This window comes from Balaenoptera physalus (assembly GCF_965194825.1).
Source record: "Balaenoptera physalus genome assembly, chromosome: 16".
NCBI classification, from domain to species: Eukaryota; Metazoa; Chordata; class Mammalia; order Artiodactyla; family Balaenopteridae; genus Balaenoptera; species Balaenoptera physalus.
Genome location: NC_138898.1, coordinates 75,188,501 through 75,203,444, shown reverse-complemented (window position 1 = coordinate 75,203,444; position 14,944 = coordinate 75,188,501). Strand labels below are relative to the sequence as shown.

General features: G+C 51.5%; 1 protein-coding gene and 1 long non-coding RNA gene across 14 annotated transcripts in view; both read right to left on the bottom strand.

Annotated features, from left to right (window-relative positions):
• Window positions 1-3,149: 3,149 nt before the first annotated feature.
• Window positions 3,150-5,120, bottom strand: LOC309645007. The gene is made up of 2 exons (XR_014254701.1): window positions 4,652-5,120; window positions 3,150-4,000 (listed from the first exon to the last, which is right to left on the bottom strand). It is a non-coding gene; the product is annotated as an uncharacterized lncRNA (long non-coding RNA).
• Window positions 5,121-6,317: 1,197 nt separating this feature from the next.
• The window catches only part of IL4R (interleukin 4 receptor), a 41,358-nt gene continuing 32,731 nt past the window's right edge, over window positions 6,318-14,944 (bottom strand). For all 13 annotated transcript variants that reach the window (XM_082429296.1, XM_082429302.1, XM_082429297.1 and 10 more), the window contains 2 exons: window positions 13,764-13,813; window positions 6,318-12,247 (listed from right to left, as the gene is read on the bottom strand). In XM_082429296.1, the coding sequence (XP_082285422.1) occupies window positions 10,684-12,247; window positions 13,764-13,813 (1,614 nt within the window). In that variant the 3' untranslated portion in view covers window positions 6,318-10,683. The remainder of the gene's footprint in view (window positions 12,248-13,763; window positions 13,814-14,944) is intronic.

The window sequence follows — 14,944 nt, the reverse complement described above, 5'->3', positions numbered from 1 at the left end:
GGAGTTTAGGGGAGAGATCTGGGCTGGGGAGACATATTTAGAAGGCATCATTCATTCATTCATTCATGCACTGAACAAATGCTTCTTGAGCACACTCTGTGTGCCAAGCACTATGCTGGGCTCTGGGCAATACCGACCCTACCCCATGAAACTCTAGTCTAGATTTAGTAAAGGTTGTGGTTGGCTGCAATCTGTATGGACACAGATAAGATTCCCCGTGGGGTGTGTGTGTGTGTGTGTGTGTGTGTGTTGTGTGTGTGTGTGTGTGGCCCAGGACAGGCCCTGAGGACTCCCAACATTTCAGGGAGGGCAGAGGAGACCTGGGAAGGGAGCCTGTCCAGGAGCAAACAGCCTGTAGCAAGAAAACCAAGAAGGGCAGAGCCTCAAGAACAAGGGAGAGGCTGGTGCCGGAGGACGCTAGGGACTGAAACAGGCCTGGACCTGGCAGCTGGTGTCCATGAAAGCAGGCTCCTGGCAGAAGTGCTTCTGCACAGAGAGGGCTGAGGAGTGGGTGTGCTCTGAGGAAGTGGAGACAGAGAGAGGAGACTGCTTTCGAGAACTGTGTCTGGGGAGGGAAAGAGAGACAGAGACAGAGACAGACAGAGACAGAGAGAGACAGAGAGAGACAGAGACAGAGAGACAGAGACAGACAGAGACAGAGAGGTAGAGACAGAGACAGAGACAGAGAGACAGAAACAGAGAACCAGAGAGACAGAGGCAGAGACAGAGACAGAGACAGAGAGACAGAGAGAGGGAAAGTCGGAGGCTGGTGGAGGGAAGCTTTGGTTGTCTGCAGATGGAAGGGACCAGAACGTGGTGGTGGGAAGAAGCCTGCACAGGGAAAAATCTGAAAACACGGGGGAGTGATGGTGTTTGGAGGTGGAGGGCTCAACCTTGGAGAGAAAGAATGACTCCATGTCAGGAATGGCTACGGAATTTGAGGGGCTCAGGGCAAAATGAAAACGCAGGGCTTCTTCTTCAAAAAGTACTAAGAATTCAAGATGGTGACTCTTGGTACCTGGATGGGGAGCAGGCAAGAGGCCCACTTCGGCTGAGCTGCAGCCTCTGGCCACGCGGCAGACACGCCTGGGGTGGGAATGGTCACCGCCATACTGTTCACCAAGATCCCATGAGGTGAGCAACTGACCTCCACCCTCCCTTGTGCCTTCCTTGTGTCCAGCCCCCTCCAGTGGATACTGGATGCAGATGGGAAGGGGGAGGCCAAGTAGTATCTAGAGGGCCAGGGGGTGCAGGGGCAGGTGGCTATGACCCTCTCCCAGGGGGGTGGGCAGATGGCTGGAGGTGGGAGTTTTGAGCAGAGACTCCAAGCCCTTGGTGCATGCTTCACTGTCCCATGGGACTTCCCTTACAAAGCACAGATTCAAAGGTAAAATTATTAAGAATTTCAGGAAGGGGACCTCAGAGCATCAAATTCCAAGCACAGGGCCCTGCAGCACTAGTGCCCTGGTGGCCTGTCCATGAAGTTCAGCCCTGCCCCACGTTCACTTTAACAAGAAATGATGGATGTGATGGAGGTAGGGAGCAGGCAGAGGTCTAGACAGAACCCTCTGGAAGTGGAGATTGAGTGGCAAAAAATGAGGGAGAGGATGGTGATGGGTGAAGGGCTTGAGGAAAAGAAGGCTGGGATGTGTCCAGATGAACGAGGAGTATCTGTGGATTAGTTTCCTATTGCTGCTGTAATAAATGCTACAAATCCAGTGGCTTGAAATACAAAAATGTATTATCTTATAGTTCTAGGGTCAGAGGTCTGAAACTGGTCTCACTGAGCCAAATATCAAGGTGTCAGCAGGGCTGCATTCCTTCTGGAGACGCAAAAGGAGAATCTGTTCCTAGACTTTCCCAGCTTCTAGTGGTTGCCTGCATTCCTTGGCTCCTGGCCCCTTCGTCCATCTTCAAAGCCAGGAGCGTAGCATCTTCAATTCTCTCTCTGACTCTAACCCTCCTACATCCTTCTTTCACTTATAAAGACTCTTGCGATTATGTCAGTCCGTCCACGTAATCCAGGATGTCCGTCCACGTAATCCAGGATAATCTCCCATCTCAAGGTCAGTTAATTAGCAATTGAGATTCCACCTGCAACCTTGATTCTCCCTTGCAATGTAATAGGTCCACAGTTTCTAGAGATTAGGACGTGAACATCTTTAGGGGGTCCATTATTCTACCAACTACAGTCTTCAAGGCTGCTTTATGGCTTTAAAGCTGCTTTATGGCTTTTCTTGCTTAAACCAAGAAAATCTACATGGTTTAAACAAAAGCATGTTTATGGTTTATTTCAGAATCCAGAGGTCGATTTGATCACTTGATGATACAATCAAGGACCCAGGCCCTTTTCTTCTCTCACTCTGCCCCATTCAGAGCACTATCTTTCTTCTCCTAGCTTGTCCCCTCATGATCACAAGACGGCTTCCAAACCACCAGACATCACATCCAAAGCAGAACAGAAGGTGGCAAAGGGGCCTTCCTTAACACTGCTCTTTTTGATTAGAAAGGAGAACTGCGAGCTTTCTCTGTGGTTCCATGGCAGAGAGGAAGGACAGACAGACCAGATATGTTGACCAACTCAAGCTGAATTTACCAGCTGGAAATCAGGAAATGCCATTTCCCAGATGGGGTGGGGTGTCCGTGTATACGAGTGAGGGGTCCAAGTGGCCAGAGTCAGAGATCAGTCTATGGTTGGGGTCAAAGATTATTCTGTTGCCAGGGCTAGGGGTCAGCAGGTGGCTGGGGTCAGTGTGCAGCCAGGATCATGAATAGGTCCACAGCATGGGTCAGGAATCAGTCTACAGCTGGGTCAGAGGTCATTCTGTGGTTGGAGTCAAGTATCAAACTGGAGCTGGGATCAGAAGTTTGTTTAGTGTTTCTCTCTCTCTGCATCTTGGTCTCTCTTATTTTGTTCTCCTTCTCTGGAAAGACCTGTCTTATATAATATATATGAATATATGATGAGAAATGCATGATAGAAACCTCTGCAATATACAAACACTGACTCTGCACATGGACAACGTCTAGAAGTGATGTGGACACATACAAACACAGTTGGTGGGGTGATGCCATCGGGACCATTTCTGTGTCGGATTTCTATTGGTCCAGTCTGTCCTTTTTAAAATAAAGTAACATTAAATTTAGAATATTATTATCTCCTTTAATTATGTTTTATGACACCCACAGACCCATTCAGTATTATAACAATAAATGCTAGGAAACGCTCAGACAGCATTAACTATGTACAGGCACCATTCTGAGCCTTATGTGTATTAACATATTTAATTCTAACAACAGCTCCATGAGGTCAGTACTATTATTATTCCCATTTTACAGAAGAGGAAGGAAGCACAGAGGGGTTCCATGACTGGCCCTGAGCCACACAGCTGGTCCTTGGAGCAGCCTGAGTTCTGAATGTATGTCAAGCCCTTTGCCAGGTGCTGGAGGGGATGGAGGAGAAAGGCAGGGATGAAAGAGAGGAGAGGTCGGGAGGGTGGAGATAACCCAGGCCTAGTTTTCTGGGCTTTCTGGGCATGGCACCTCCATGGCACCTCCACAGGCATAGGTGCATAGGCACCTCCAGGGGCAGGCGCTGGGCAAGAGTGAGCCACTAGGGGGCAGCAGGGACCAATAAGCGGGTCTCTAGCCAATCTGATCTCCACTGGCCAGGCGTCCTCAACTCATTAATAAAGCTGGAAAAAGGTGGGATTTCGAGGAAGAACTGGCACTGTCCTGCTGCTGTCAGGAAGCTCAGGCCAGTTCATCACAAGAACAGCTGGGCATCGCCTGGCCTTCACCCATCAAGACATCTTCTCCTCACCCCACCACTGTGGGCTGCAGGGTGCTTCTCTTATCCATCTTTGATGGGGAGGAAACTGAGACCCAGAGTGGTCAACGCTTTGCCCACAGTCACACGGCTCCAAATTGGCAAAGGCAGGTTCAAACCGAGGCAGGATGAGTGCAGAGCCCTTGCTTCTCGGAGTCTCAGTGTTCTCACCTGTAAAAGCAGTATAAGAATCTAGGCAAATGGCAGACAAGAGTGGTTAGGAGTCAGGGTACATCATGGAAAAGTCTCGCACAGAGGTCTCTGGCTGCTGTGAGGATCCAGTGAGGTCATGCGTCCCTTGCAGCGCGGGCTCAGAAACTTCTTGCTGTTAGTGTTGTTGTTTTTTTAATCAATAACTTTCGTGGGAAAATATGTCAGAAAGGTTATTCAACAGGATGTTAACGGAGATACACCTTCAAAAACATATACATTTTGGGACCGCCCACGAGATGCCAGGTGCTGGGGCGGGGGACAGGATTTCCGGTGGTTTTCACTTTCCTATTTATACGTTTAGGTTTTCCCTGAATCGGAGAAGGCTGGCACGTGCCGATTTAGTAATCAGAAAAAAGCGTTAAGTAGGGATTTTGTTTAAAAAAAAAAAAAAACTAAAGCGGAAACGACCCCCCCCCCCATCCTGCCACCCCCACCTCCTGGAAAAATCTTTGTAAAATCGAGGCGGTGGGTGTGCGGGGCTGGGGCGGGGGGACCCCGAATTCAATGCCTCTGGAGGTCTCCTGGGTTCTGCTGAGACCTTCCAGTCTCCGGCCGCGCCCAGCCCCCTTTGGTGCTGCTACCCTGGGGCACCCCTCCTGCTCTCCATACCTCTGGTCCAGACCGGCGAGGGGCGCTGGGAAACTCACGCGGCCAGCATCTCGCTCCGCCCACACCTGCCGCCTACTTCCTACTTGGTGGGGCGGTCCCCCGCTGGTCCCACCCGATCCATTAGACCCCGCCCCTCAGTAGCTCTGGGGCAAACGTTTGATGCAATCTGTCCCTCCTCTCTCCTTTCATCTCTTCGGACCCTATCCTCGCTCCTCCACGCTGAGGCAACTGCTAAAGTTGTACCTTGGACTATAATGATCTAGCCCTGTCCTCCTGTCCAATAATGTAATCACTAGCCACTTGGGGCTATTTAAATTTGGGGGGGGCTGTTTAAATTTAAATGTTAATTCAATAAGATTAAAAAATCAGTTCCTCAGTCACACTAACCATATTTCAAGTGTGTAATAGCCACACATGGCTAGCGCCACTGTATTGGACAACGTGAAAGCTTTCCATCACAGCAAAAATTTCTGTTGGAGGAGCTTCCCTGGTGGCGCAGCGGTTGAGAATCTGCCTGCCAATGCAGGGAACACGGGTTCGAGCCCTGGTCTGGGAAGATCCCACATGCCACGGAGCAACTGGGCCCGTGAGCCACAATTACTGAGCCTGCGCGTCTGGAGCATGTGCTCCACAGCAAGAGAGGCCGCGATAGTGAGAGGCCCGCGCACCGCGATGAAGAGAGGCCTCCGCTTGCCACAACTAGAGAAAGCCCTCGCACAGAAACGAAGACCCAACGCAGCAAAAATAAATAAATAAATTAAAAAAAAAAAAAAAGGAATTAAGTTTAAAAAAAAAAAATTTCTGTTGGATAGCGTTATTCTGGACACTCATTTGCCTTGCTGTAAATCCCTTCCTAATGTAACAGAGCAGGTCCTTCTGGGGCCTTCTGGGGACAGACCCCTCCCCCATATCCTCTGCTGTAGCTCCTCTCTGAAGTATTGATATCTAGATAATAGCATCTGATGCACATTTCCTCAGTTGTTTTTACAGATGCTAAAACCACCACTAAATGGAAGAAATAAACTGCTTGATACTGATGAGCCCCAGACCTACTGGCGCCTAAGAATTGATACCTCACCATCAACCAATCAGAAAACTGTGCACGAGAGGATCACACACCCTGTGACCCCCCCACCCCCTCACCTGGCCTTTAAAAATGCTTTGCTGAAACCCTCTGGGGAGTTCGGGGTTGAGTACAAGCCATCCGCTCACCTTGCATGGCCCTGCAATAAACCTTTCTCTGCTCCAAACTCCTACATTTTGGTTTGTTGGTCTCACTGTGTGTCCGGCACATGAACTTGCGTTTGGTAACACTAAGATTGTTCCTTGAGCCAATGTTCTTTCTTTTTCTGATTCCCTCCCTAAAAATCTAAAATAAAACTTTGATCCACTTTCATAATTTGAGAAATTTATTTATTTTTTAACAATTGCTGTCAGGGAGTAATTATATTTGAATGAAGGAGTGACTCGCTAGGCTTAGTCTGGCGAAGCCCTGACCTCGAAGGAGTAGGCAGAAGCCAGAGAGCATGGGGGACTGAGGGGGGCATGAGCTGGGGATCTCCCATGTCAGGATCAACCAATGGCAGTGGGAGTCATCAGGGGCTTACCAGGGAGATTTGGAGTGTCTACTGAAAGAAAACAAAAAAACCAAAAAAAACGCACACCGTACAAGTTGAGAATTATGTTTTATTCAGGGACATTACTGAGAACTATATAGCCCAGGATACAGCCTCTCAGATAGCTCTGAGGAACTGTTCCAAAGAGGTAAGAGAGCAGCCTGGATATATAAGAGTTTTTGCTGAAACAAAACAAAACATGTAGTAGAACATCGAAAGATTATTGCTAATCACAAGAAAAAGCAGACATCTCAAGTTAATGATTTTAGTGCTTTTCTGTGTTTGGGAAAGTGCGAGAGTCTGGGCTTATTGAAATTACTCCTTTGATATGCATCTTAACTGTCTAGGGCTGGTATCCTGTTTTTCTCCCAAATTCCCTTCAGGGCTCCCTGTCCTGGGGAAGCTGCAGTGGCTGAAGGCTTGATGGTGAGCAATATTTTTGTTTACCAGAATGGCAGACACCATTCTTTGTTGACTGAAACGGCAGGCAACATTTTGTTTGTTTGTTTTTGGTCCACGGGAGGAAGCCCAGAGCAGTGGCTGAGGCTGAGAATTCTAGATTTCTAAGCTGGTTGTACCTTTTCACTCTTGTTACCTGTGCCCCCGCCAGGCTGGAGTAAACCCAGGAGATGATGAAGATGATGATAATGTAGACCATCTTCAGGACAACCCTCCAATGCAGATTTTATTATCCTTCTTATTTTACAAACGAAAAAAATGAAGGCACAGGCAGGACAAAGGAGACAGAGAGAGCAGAGATGGGGGCTGGGACTTGACACCCCGAAGACCCTTGGGTTCCCTGCCTAATTCGGAGACTAGTGCCTGGGAGGTCAAGATCAGATTTTAAGGGGATTTTTAAAAGTCTTTTATCAAAGAAATTCCCAAGGAAGACCCTGGCGGCCAGTCACTCCCCTGTGCTAATCAACACATTTCTGGTGGGATTCACTTCACTCCTGAGTGAGAAGAGCAGCTAGGAGGATGTTAAGCACCCCGTCACTGTTATCAGAAGGAACCTTAGTCCTCCACTTCTGCGAGGTGAGAGGGAGTCCTATTGGAGGAGCAGCTCCAGTGCCTCCACTTCCTCTCCTGGGCTCCTGCTTATGGATGGATTACGTTTGGGACTGGAGAGATTGAAGAGAGATGGGTGTCTACTGGACCATGTTTCTCAGTGGGTGGGGCTAATGTGCATTTAAGCCAAAATATAAATTCCTCACTCCAGTCCCCCATCCTGCCTGACCTTATCTCTCACCACTGTCCCTGGCTCACTGCACTGTAGCTGATCTTTCTTACTGGGAACTCGCCAAACTCCTTGTGCCTCAGGGCCTTTGCACTTGCTCTGTCCTCTGCCTGGAATGCTCTTCCTCCAGTCCATCCTGGTTCTTCTAGTTACTGAAGGCTCAGCTCAAATGTCACCTCCTTAAAGACCTCTCCACTAAACCCCCCATCTCAGACTATTTTTTCCTTTTGTCTTTTACATTTCTGTCTCCCCCACTGAACTGTAAGATCCAAGAGGGAAGGGACTTTGTGTCACTCACAGTTTCCTCACATCTAGCACAGTGGCTGGCCCATAGTAGGTTCTCAGTAAACATCGGTGGGATGTGTGGCTTTCCCGCTCTCTCTGCTTCCTCCTTCCCTGTGTTAAGATGCAGAAGGAGGTTGAGGAAGCCAGAACGGTGACCTCTCTCCAGCTTCCCTGAACCTGGGAGGGTGGGTTGAAATCCGGATAAGAGATGGGAGGTGTCTCTGCCTAGTTCTCCATTCTAGTTTCCCAAAGCCCAGCGGATTCTGTAATATGAGCCTCAGCTGACAAGTTGGGTGTCTTCCTCCTAAGATCCTGGGGATAGAATAAGTCAGTCTCAATTCTTTTGGACTTGCAATCCAACCAGCTCTCCAGCACTCACCCAAATATATTTTCTCTGTTGGCTGCTTAGTTTTTTTAGTTTTTATTTTATTTTTGGCCACCCCGCGAGGCTTGAGGGATCTTAGTTCCCCGACCAGCTATTGAACCTGGGCCACGGCAGTGAAAGCACCGAGTCCTATCACTGGACACCAGGGAATTCCCTGGCTGCTTAGTTTTAAAATCTGATTTTCTGAGATGACCCGCAGGCTAATCAGAGCTGACAATCGAGTCGGTGCCATGCTGTACATGAGATGGCACACCGTGGTGGCTGGGAACTCTGCAATCAGACCTGGATTCAAATCCTGGCTCCCGGACTTCCCAGTTGTGTGGCCCTAAGCTAAACCTCAACCTCTCTGGGCCTGCTCCCTTATCTGTAAAACTGGGATAATAACCTGCTTGCTAGAGCTGTGACACAGTGTATGACACCAAACAAATTGCTTGGTCCTAACTAGTTATTTTTATTTCAAATTATTATATTTTATTACAAAGAGCTCTTGAAGACAAAAGGTCCAGAGGGCTAGTTCAGGTTCTGCCACAGTTCAGGTTCTGCCACTGTGTGACGTTGGGCAAGTCCCTTTTCCTCTCTAGAGCAGTTTCCCTGATCTGCAAACCGTGGGTGTGGGGTGGTGACTCAGGCAGCTAAAGGGATAGACTTGGGCTCAGCACAAAGGAGGCAGTTCTCACAAACATCAGGCTGCATGTGAAGTAGTGAGCTCCCCATCACCTCTGTAATGTATTACATAGAATGCCAGAGCAGGAAGGAACCTCAAACAGCTGAGCCCTTCATTCTGCAAGCGTGGCAGTCAGGGCGGCTACTCAGACACAGTGATTGCAGACAAAGGAGCTTAAGATCCCCTGCCTGCCTGTCTGAGGCCCACTCCATACACCCACCGCCCAGATGTCAAGCATGGATCACCTACAGAGAGCCTGAGCAATGGCTCAGCTACGGGTCTGCCACTAGCTGTGTGACCTTGGCAAAGCAGCAGCTGCCATCACAGCCCTGTCCACATCTTCACGTGCCCGAGGCTGCTCAAACACGGCTCCCCCCCCACCCCACCCCCGCAACTCTCAATCTGAGGAATTTTTCCTGGAGCAGCTGGAAGTGCTGGGGAGTTGCCCCTGGCAGCAGCCCTCCACCAATGACAGATGGGAGTTGGTGGACAAACAGCCCGCTCCCCACCTCTAGGCATGCGCTGTGCCTGGCCTGCCCAAGCTCCCCGGCGGGGTGAAGCATCTGTTGCCCGTGCTGGCACTCTGTGTGATAACACCTTTTATTGCCTCCTGCCCTTCCCTGCCTCCTTTCCCCACTCTCCAAGCAGGGCTTCCTGGGATCGCCACCTATCTCAACAAACTGCAATTGAATCCTGGTCTCAGGGAAACCCAAGCAGACAGGAAGTTACTTAACCTCTTGGGTTGGTCTCAGTACCTCTGGATGGGAGGATTGTATAAGTTAATAGAGATAAAGCACTCGAAACAGTGCCTGGCAGTATGTTTGTTTAATAAATGGGGTGGGGAGGGTGGGGAAGGAGGTAAAGAACCTTTATTTATACAAAACTCCATCCCCTCCCATTCTACCCTCCTCAGCAAACACAAACACCAGGTGATGAAACAATTTTTGAGATACACACAAAGAAGCATTACTCAACCTGAGGTCGGGCCGAGGTGCAGGCGATATGCCTGGTGTCGGCATCTCGGACGCCCAGCTCGCTGGATCAGGAGACCTGAGCCACTCCCTCCGAACCACCGATGCCGGCAACGGCATGCGTGGGGGTACACACCGGCCCCAGGGTCACCAGGCATGCTTGTTCTGGGGATCCAGTGCTTAACAGGAACCCCCACCCTTAACAGCTGTGTGGGAAGCTGGCAGCAAGCTGTCACTGCTCGGTAATCACAATTTTTCGTGTCCTCGTTAACCCCACTTGACTAAGCGCCCCTCCGCAGCTCAGACTCTGCTGCCAGTGTCAACCTCTGTTAAATGAACAGGCGTCTCTGGGCAAACGACCACCCTTTCTGGACCTCAGTTTCCCAAGGCCTCCCAAGTCATTCTCCCATTGGCTTGGTTAGCTTCTAGGCTCAGCCTCCAATCCAGTGAGATGGTGGCAGCTGACCCCAGGCCTGGGCAAGACATGGGTAACAGAGCAGCTCGGTGGACAAAACACGCCTTGAGCGTGACAGGGATAGTCCACTGGGGCAGCTGTGGACCCATGAAATGACCGACAGCTCATTCACAAGCCAAGGTGCCCGGGAACCTCCTGATCCCTGCAGGTGCCTGCTGTGGGTACAGCTGCCTGGCACCCTCCACTCCCATGGGACGTAGCAAGCCCGGGCCAACGTTGGGAGCCGGGGGCGTCCGGCCTCCGTAACCCCAGTGTTGGACGACTTCACAACTTCACACCAGGGTTCTCTGAGTCTTTCGGAACACTGCCAGCCTGGCTGCCTTCTGGAGGGAGGCACTTCGCAGTCACGGGTAAGGCCCAGTCCTCACCTGCAGACTTCAGCAAGAAGCAGGCACGCACCTAGGGAGCGTCCGTGCACATGGGCCCTGGGGAGAGCATGGCCACCACCGTGGAGGTCTGGCTTGAGCTCTGAGCATTGTTGGGGGCAATTTGGAAGAACAGGGGGGGCTTACCCTCCTCTGAGACACCCAAGGGTGCTAGGGAGGCCGGGGAGAGGCTGGCCTCCAGTGGAGCCCCCCCAAGCTGGGCGTCCAGGGCCCTCAGGGGGCTCAGCGGGGGTGAGGCCCCGTCCCCACGGCAGCAACCACGGCAGGGGCTGGCCTCGACGCGGGCCTTGCCACCTTCCTCCTGGCCGTGGCATTGCTTCAGGTGGCCACACAGGTGGCAGGTGAGGGCTGAGTAGACAATGCCATTGCCCAGGTCATCCCCGAGGGGGTCTGTGGCCGGCTCCGGGGACAGCGGGGCCTTCTGGCTGTCTTCTTCCTTGACCACTGGCTCCAAACCAGGGCACTCTGGGGTGCTGCCTGGGAGGAGTGAGTCGTGAGGGCTGTGAGGGGTCTCCACGTCCAGTCCAAAGGTGAACAGGGGGACGGGGACTGGGGCAGGGGCTCCGGGGCAGCCAGGAGTGAGGCTCTGGAAGGGCTTGTAGCCCCCCTCCCCACTGCTGGGCTCAAGCCCAGATGTCCCCGGGCAGCTAGCGCTGCCAGCGAGCAAGCTGGAGAAGGCCTTGTAGCCAGCCTCTCCACAAGGGCCAAAGCCCTCCAGCCCGCTGTCCTGGGCACCGCCCTGCTTCACCGCCTGCACAAACTCCCGGTAGCCACTGCTGGGGGCCGAGGCAGGGCCCGGGGCTGCCCTGCACTGGAGGACGCTCTGGCGCAGGATCTGCTCCCACGTTTCTGGCTCAGGCTGGAGTGCGGCGGGCGGTGCAGATTGCTGGGGGGCGGCGGGGATGCCGGGGTCCACTTCCCCCAGGTGTTCGGCCAGCTGTGGGTCTGAGTCAAGCTCTCCAGGGCCTGAGGACTGGCTCAGGAAGGTGCTGAAGCTGCGGCAAGTGGGGTAGTCTGCGATGACGCCGGGCATCTCTGGGAAAGCCAGCCTGGCTGGGCTCTGGGTCGGAGGACTTGACTCTGGGTTCAAAGGCTCCTTGTCCTCAGACGATGTCTCCTGGGGCTCCACACTTGGGAACGTGGCCCAGGGCCTCTGTGCACTTGGATTTTCTAAAGGTGGAAGAAGGCAGGACTCCTCCAAGCCCTGTGGGCTAAAGCCCCCATCCTCACCCCCGAGTAGGTCTAGGAACAGGCTCTCTGTCAGCCGGGCTGCGATGCCCTCCCTGCCCTCCTGGAAGCTGCCCCCGCTGCTGTCAGGTGATGGGCAGAAGCTCCCTTTATCTTCCTCCACTTCCTCTTCTTCATTCTCCACTTGGGCCTCAAACAGCTCCACGCACCGAACCAAGCTGATGCTCTCTGGCCAGAGGATTGTCTTGTTGACCTCCATGGGGTGCCATGCTACTTTTCCAGGACACTGGAAAGGCTCATTTCTAGCAGGCTTGGAGGAATCTTCATCCCTTTCCATGCTATGCTCCAGTAAACAGGGCAGAAGCTTGGCAAGACAAGTCTTCCAGTGTCTACAAAAGCAAAGTTTGATCAGGGTTCAGTTTCTCCACTTGAAAAAACTCCTATTCATCCTTCAAAGCCCAGCTCAAAATCACCCTGGACTGATGTTGAGACAGGCTGGGACCCAGGACCCTTTGCTGTAGTGCTACAATGCTTGCACCTGGACAAACCTCACCTCCAGCAACAAAATACAAAGAAACTATATGGGACTAAAAATAACTGCCTGCAAGCGCAGTTGGGGCAAATTATGTACAAAAGATACAGAAAGACCAAAAAATGCAACTGCCACTTCTGAAGAGCCAGGAGCAAAAACAGGGTGTAAGGAGCAAAACCAGGGTACTGCGCATGCTCCCTGCACTCAACACCACCAGAGGGGTGGGCAGACCACCTAAGCCACCCCTCCGGCCCAATCCCTGGACATACCCATACCCTCACTCCACATGAGGAACCTGCTCGCCCCCGTCGGGGAGCGGGCAAGAGAACCTGCTACGTGTTCTCCAACACCCCCCAGCCCCTCACCCACGCCACCCCGCCCCATTGCAGCAGGGGCCCCAGTAAAGCCTTGCCTGAATTTCTTGTCTGGCGTCTAGTCAATTTCTCTTGACTAGGGAAGGCCAAGAACCCTGGTGGGTATCAATGTCTATCTGTTGCAAACACACTTCCAGACTTTATAATCAATAATCTATCAGTCTACCCTCACTACTGGATTGGGAACTCCTTGAAGGCAGGGCCTGTGTCTTACTTTGGGATTTCTGGAACCTGGCATATAATACAAACTCAATCTATTGAATAAGGAGAAGTCTTTGTCAGGGATGATGGTATTTAAAATACCTATCAGGGGTAGGATAGGGAGGGTGGGAGGGAGGCGCAAGAGAGAGCGGATACCGGGATATATATGTATACATATAGCTGATTCACTTTGTTATACAGCAGAAACTGATACAACGTTGTAAAGCAATTATATTCCAATAAAGATGTTAAAAAATAAATAAAAATAAAATACCTATCAACACCACAGCATAAGTAAGGGCCAATTAGAATGGCTGGGGAGTCCTAGGGCTGGGGCAGCATCCTGGAGTCCCCTGCTGTGCTAGGTATAAACCCTTCCGTTACTGGATTGCGAGTAGGTTCAGGGGGCCCTGAGAGAGGGGCTAAGGAGGCCAGGAAGATGGTGGCATATTCAAGGGTCCAGGATAGTGGTATCTGCCCACCAGTATGCCACTATGTCAACATTTTAACAAGTGGTACAGTTACCCTGCTTGTTACCCCCATCAGGCTTGCTCAGGACAGACTGGGCATCCCAAGGGTGTTCAGTATGTACCTGACCCCCAGTGAAACTCAGAGGGCTCAGCCAGCAGCTGACCTACCCAGACCACCCCCTCCCCCTGCCATCCCTTGAAGTCCAGTGTCACAGGACAAGTGCTGAACACCAAGGAAGATAAGGCAGACTCTCAAGATGGGGCCCACCACCCCAATTCCATCCCCTTTCAAATCCACATAGGCTATGACCCAAGTTCATATACATACGGGCACTTGGCTGGTTCCTGGCCTTGGGACCGCTTCCCCCACAGTGACACCTAAAACATAGAGACAGCCAGTGACACAGAGCAGAGAGGCCTGCCGGCCCAGCCTAGCGTCCAGCAATGCTCAGCACGTGTTTGCTGTGAGAAGACTTTGAGTCTTGACATCACACAGGTCTGAGGTCTGATCAGGTCACTTCCCCTCTCTGAGCCTCAGTTTTCTGAGAATTAAGGAGGCTGCACTATTAAGTTGCTGTGGCTGATGGCAAAAATGGCCACAGTCTCTGAAGCTCCTCCCATCCCTGAATCTGGCATGGCTGTGTGCCTTGCTTTGACCAATAGAATGTGTTAGAAGTGATACTGCGCCAACTGGGTCAGCCTGCTGAAGGATGACAGACACATACATGGCTTAGTAACCTCCATGGCCCCAGATGTGTCAGCCACCTGCCAGACCTGCGAGTGAGGCCACTGGTACAGGCCCAGCCAAACCCAGGATCCTTCCACCCCCACTGCTGAGTAGAGCCCAACTACAGACTTGCAGAAGCAAGAGCTACATAAGTGGCTATTGTTTTAACTTTCTAAATTTTGGGATGATTTGTTACACAGCAAAATCTAACTGATACATAAATGACACTATGTGCAGGACGCTGTAATATACACTTCATGTGGATTGTCTCAGTGAATTCCAACACCAGCCCTGTTATAACCACTGCTATAACCCACACAAGGAAACTGAGGCTCAGAGAAGTTAAGCAACTTGTTAAGTCTAACCTGCAGGTAAGTGGCAGAGCCAGGGTTCAAAGCCAGTACCACTGGACTCCAGAGCCTGCTACAGGGTCCCTGGAGAATTGAGGACACTCAGACCTTCTGTTCTAGACGGGGCCTGTATCCCCCCTCCCCCTGTCCTAGAGAACCCTGATGGCACTAAGGCAAACCCCACCTGGCCATCGCACTGGGGAAGCTGACCCCACCCGTAGCTCAGGGGTGGCCACCTGGTTGGTCTCAAGTGTTCCCACTCCTTACAAGCGAGTGGTTTAGGAAAGAGGCTGTGATGTAATTCAAGCCAATGAGAATGGAGAGATTTGCTAGTGCTTTGGGGGGGCAGTTTCCTGCTCCTAAGAGGAATATACAGAAAGCCTGTCCCCTCCTCCCTCTCCTTTTGGCCTCCTGCTCTGGTACAGGTACCTT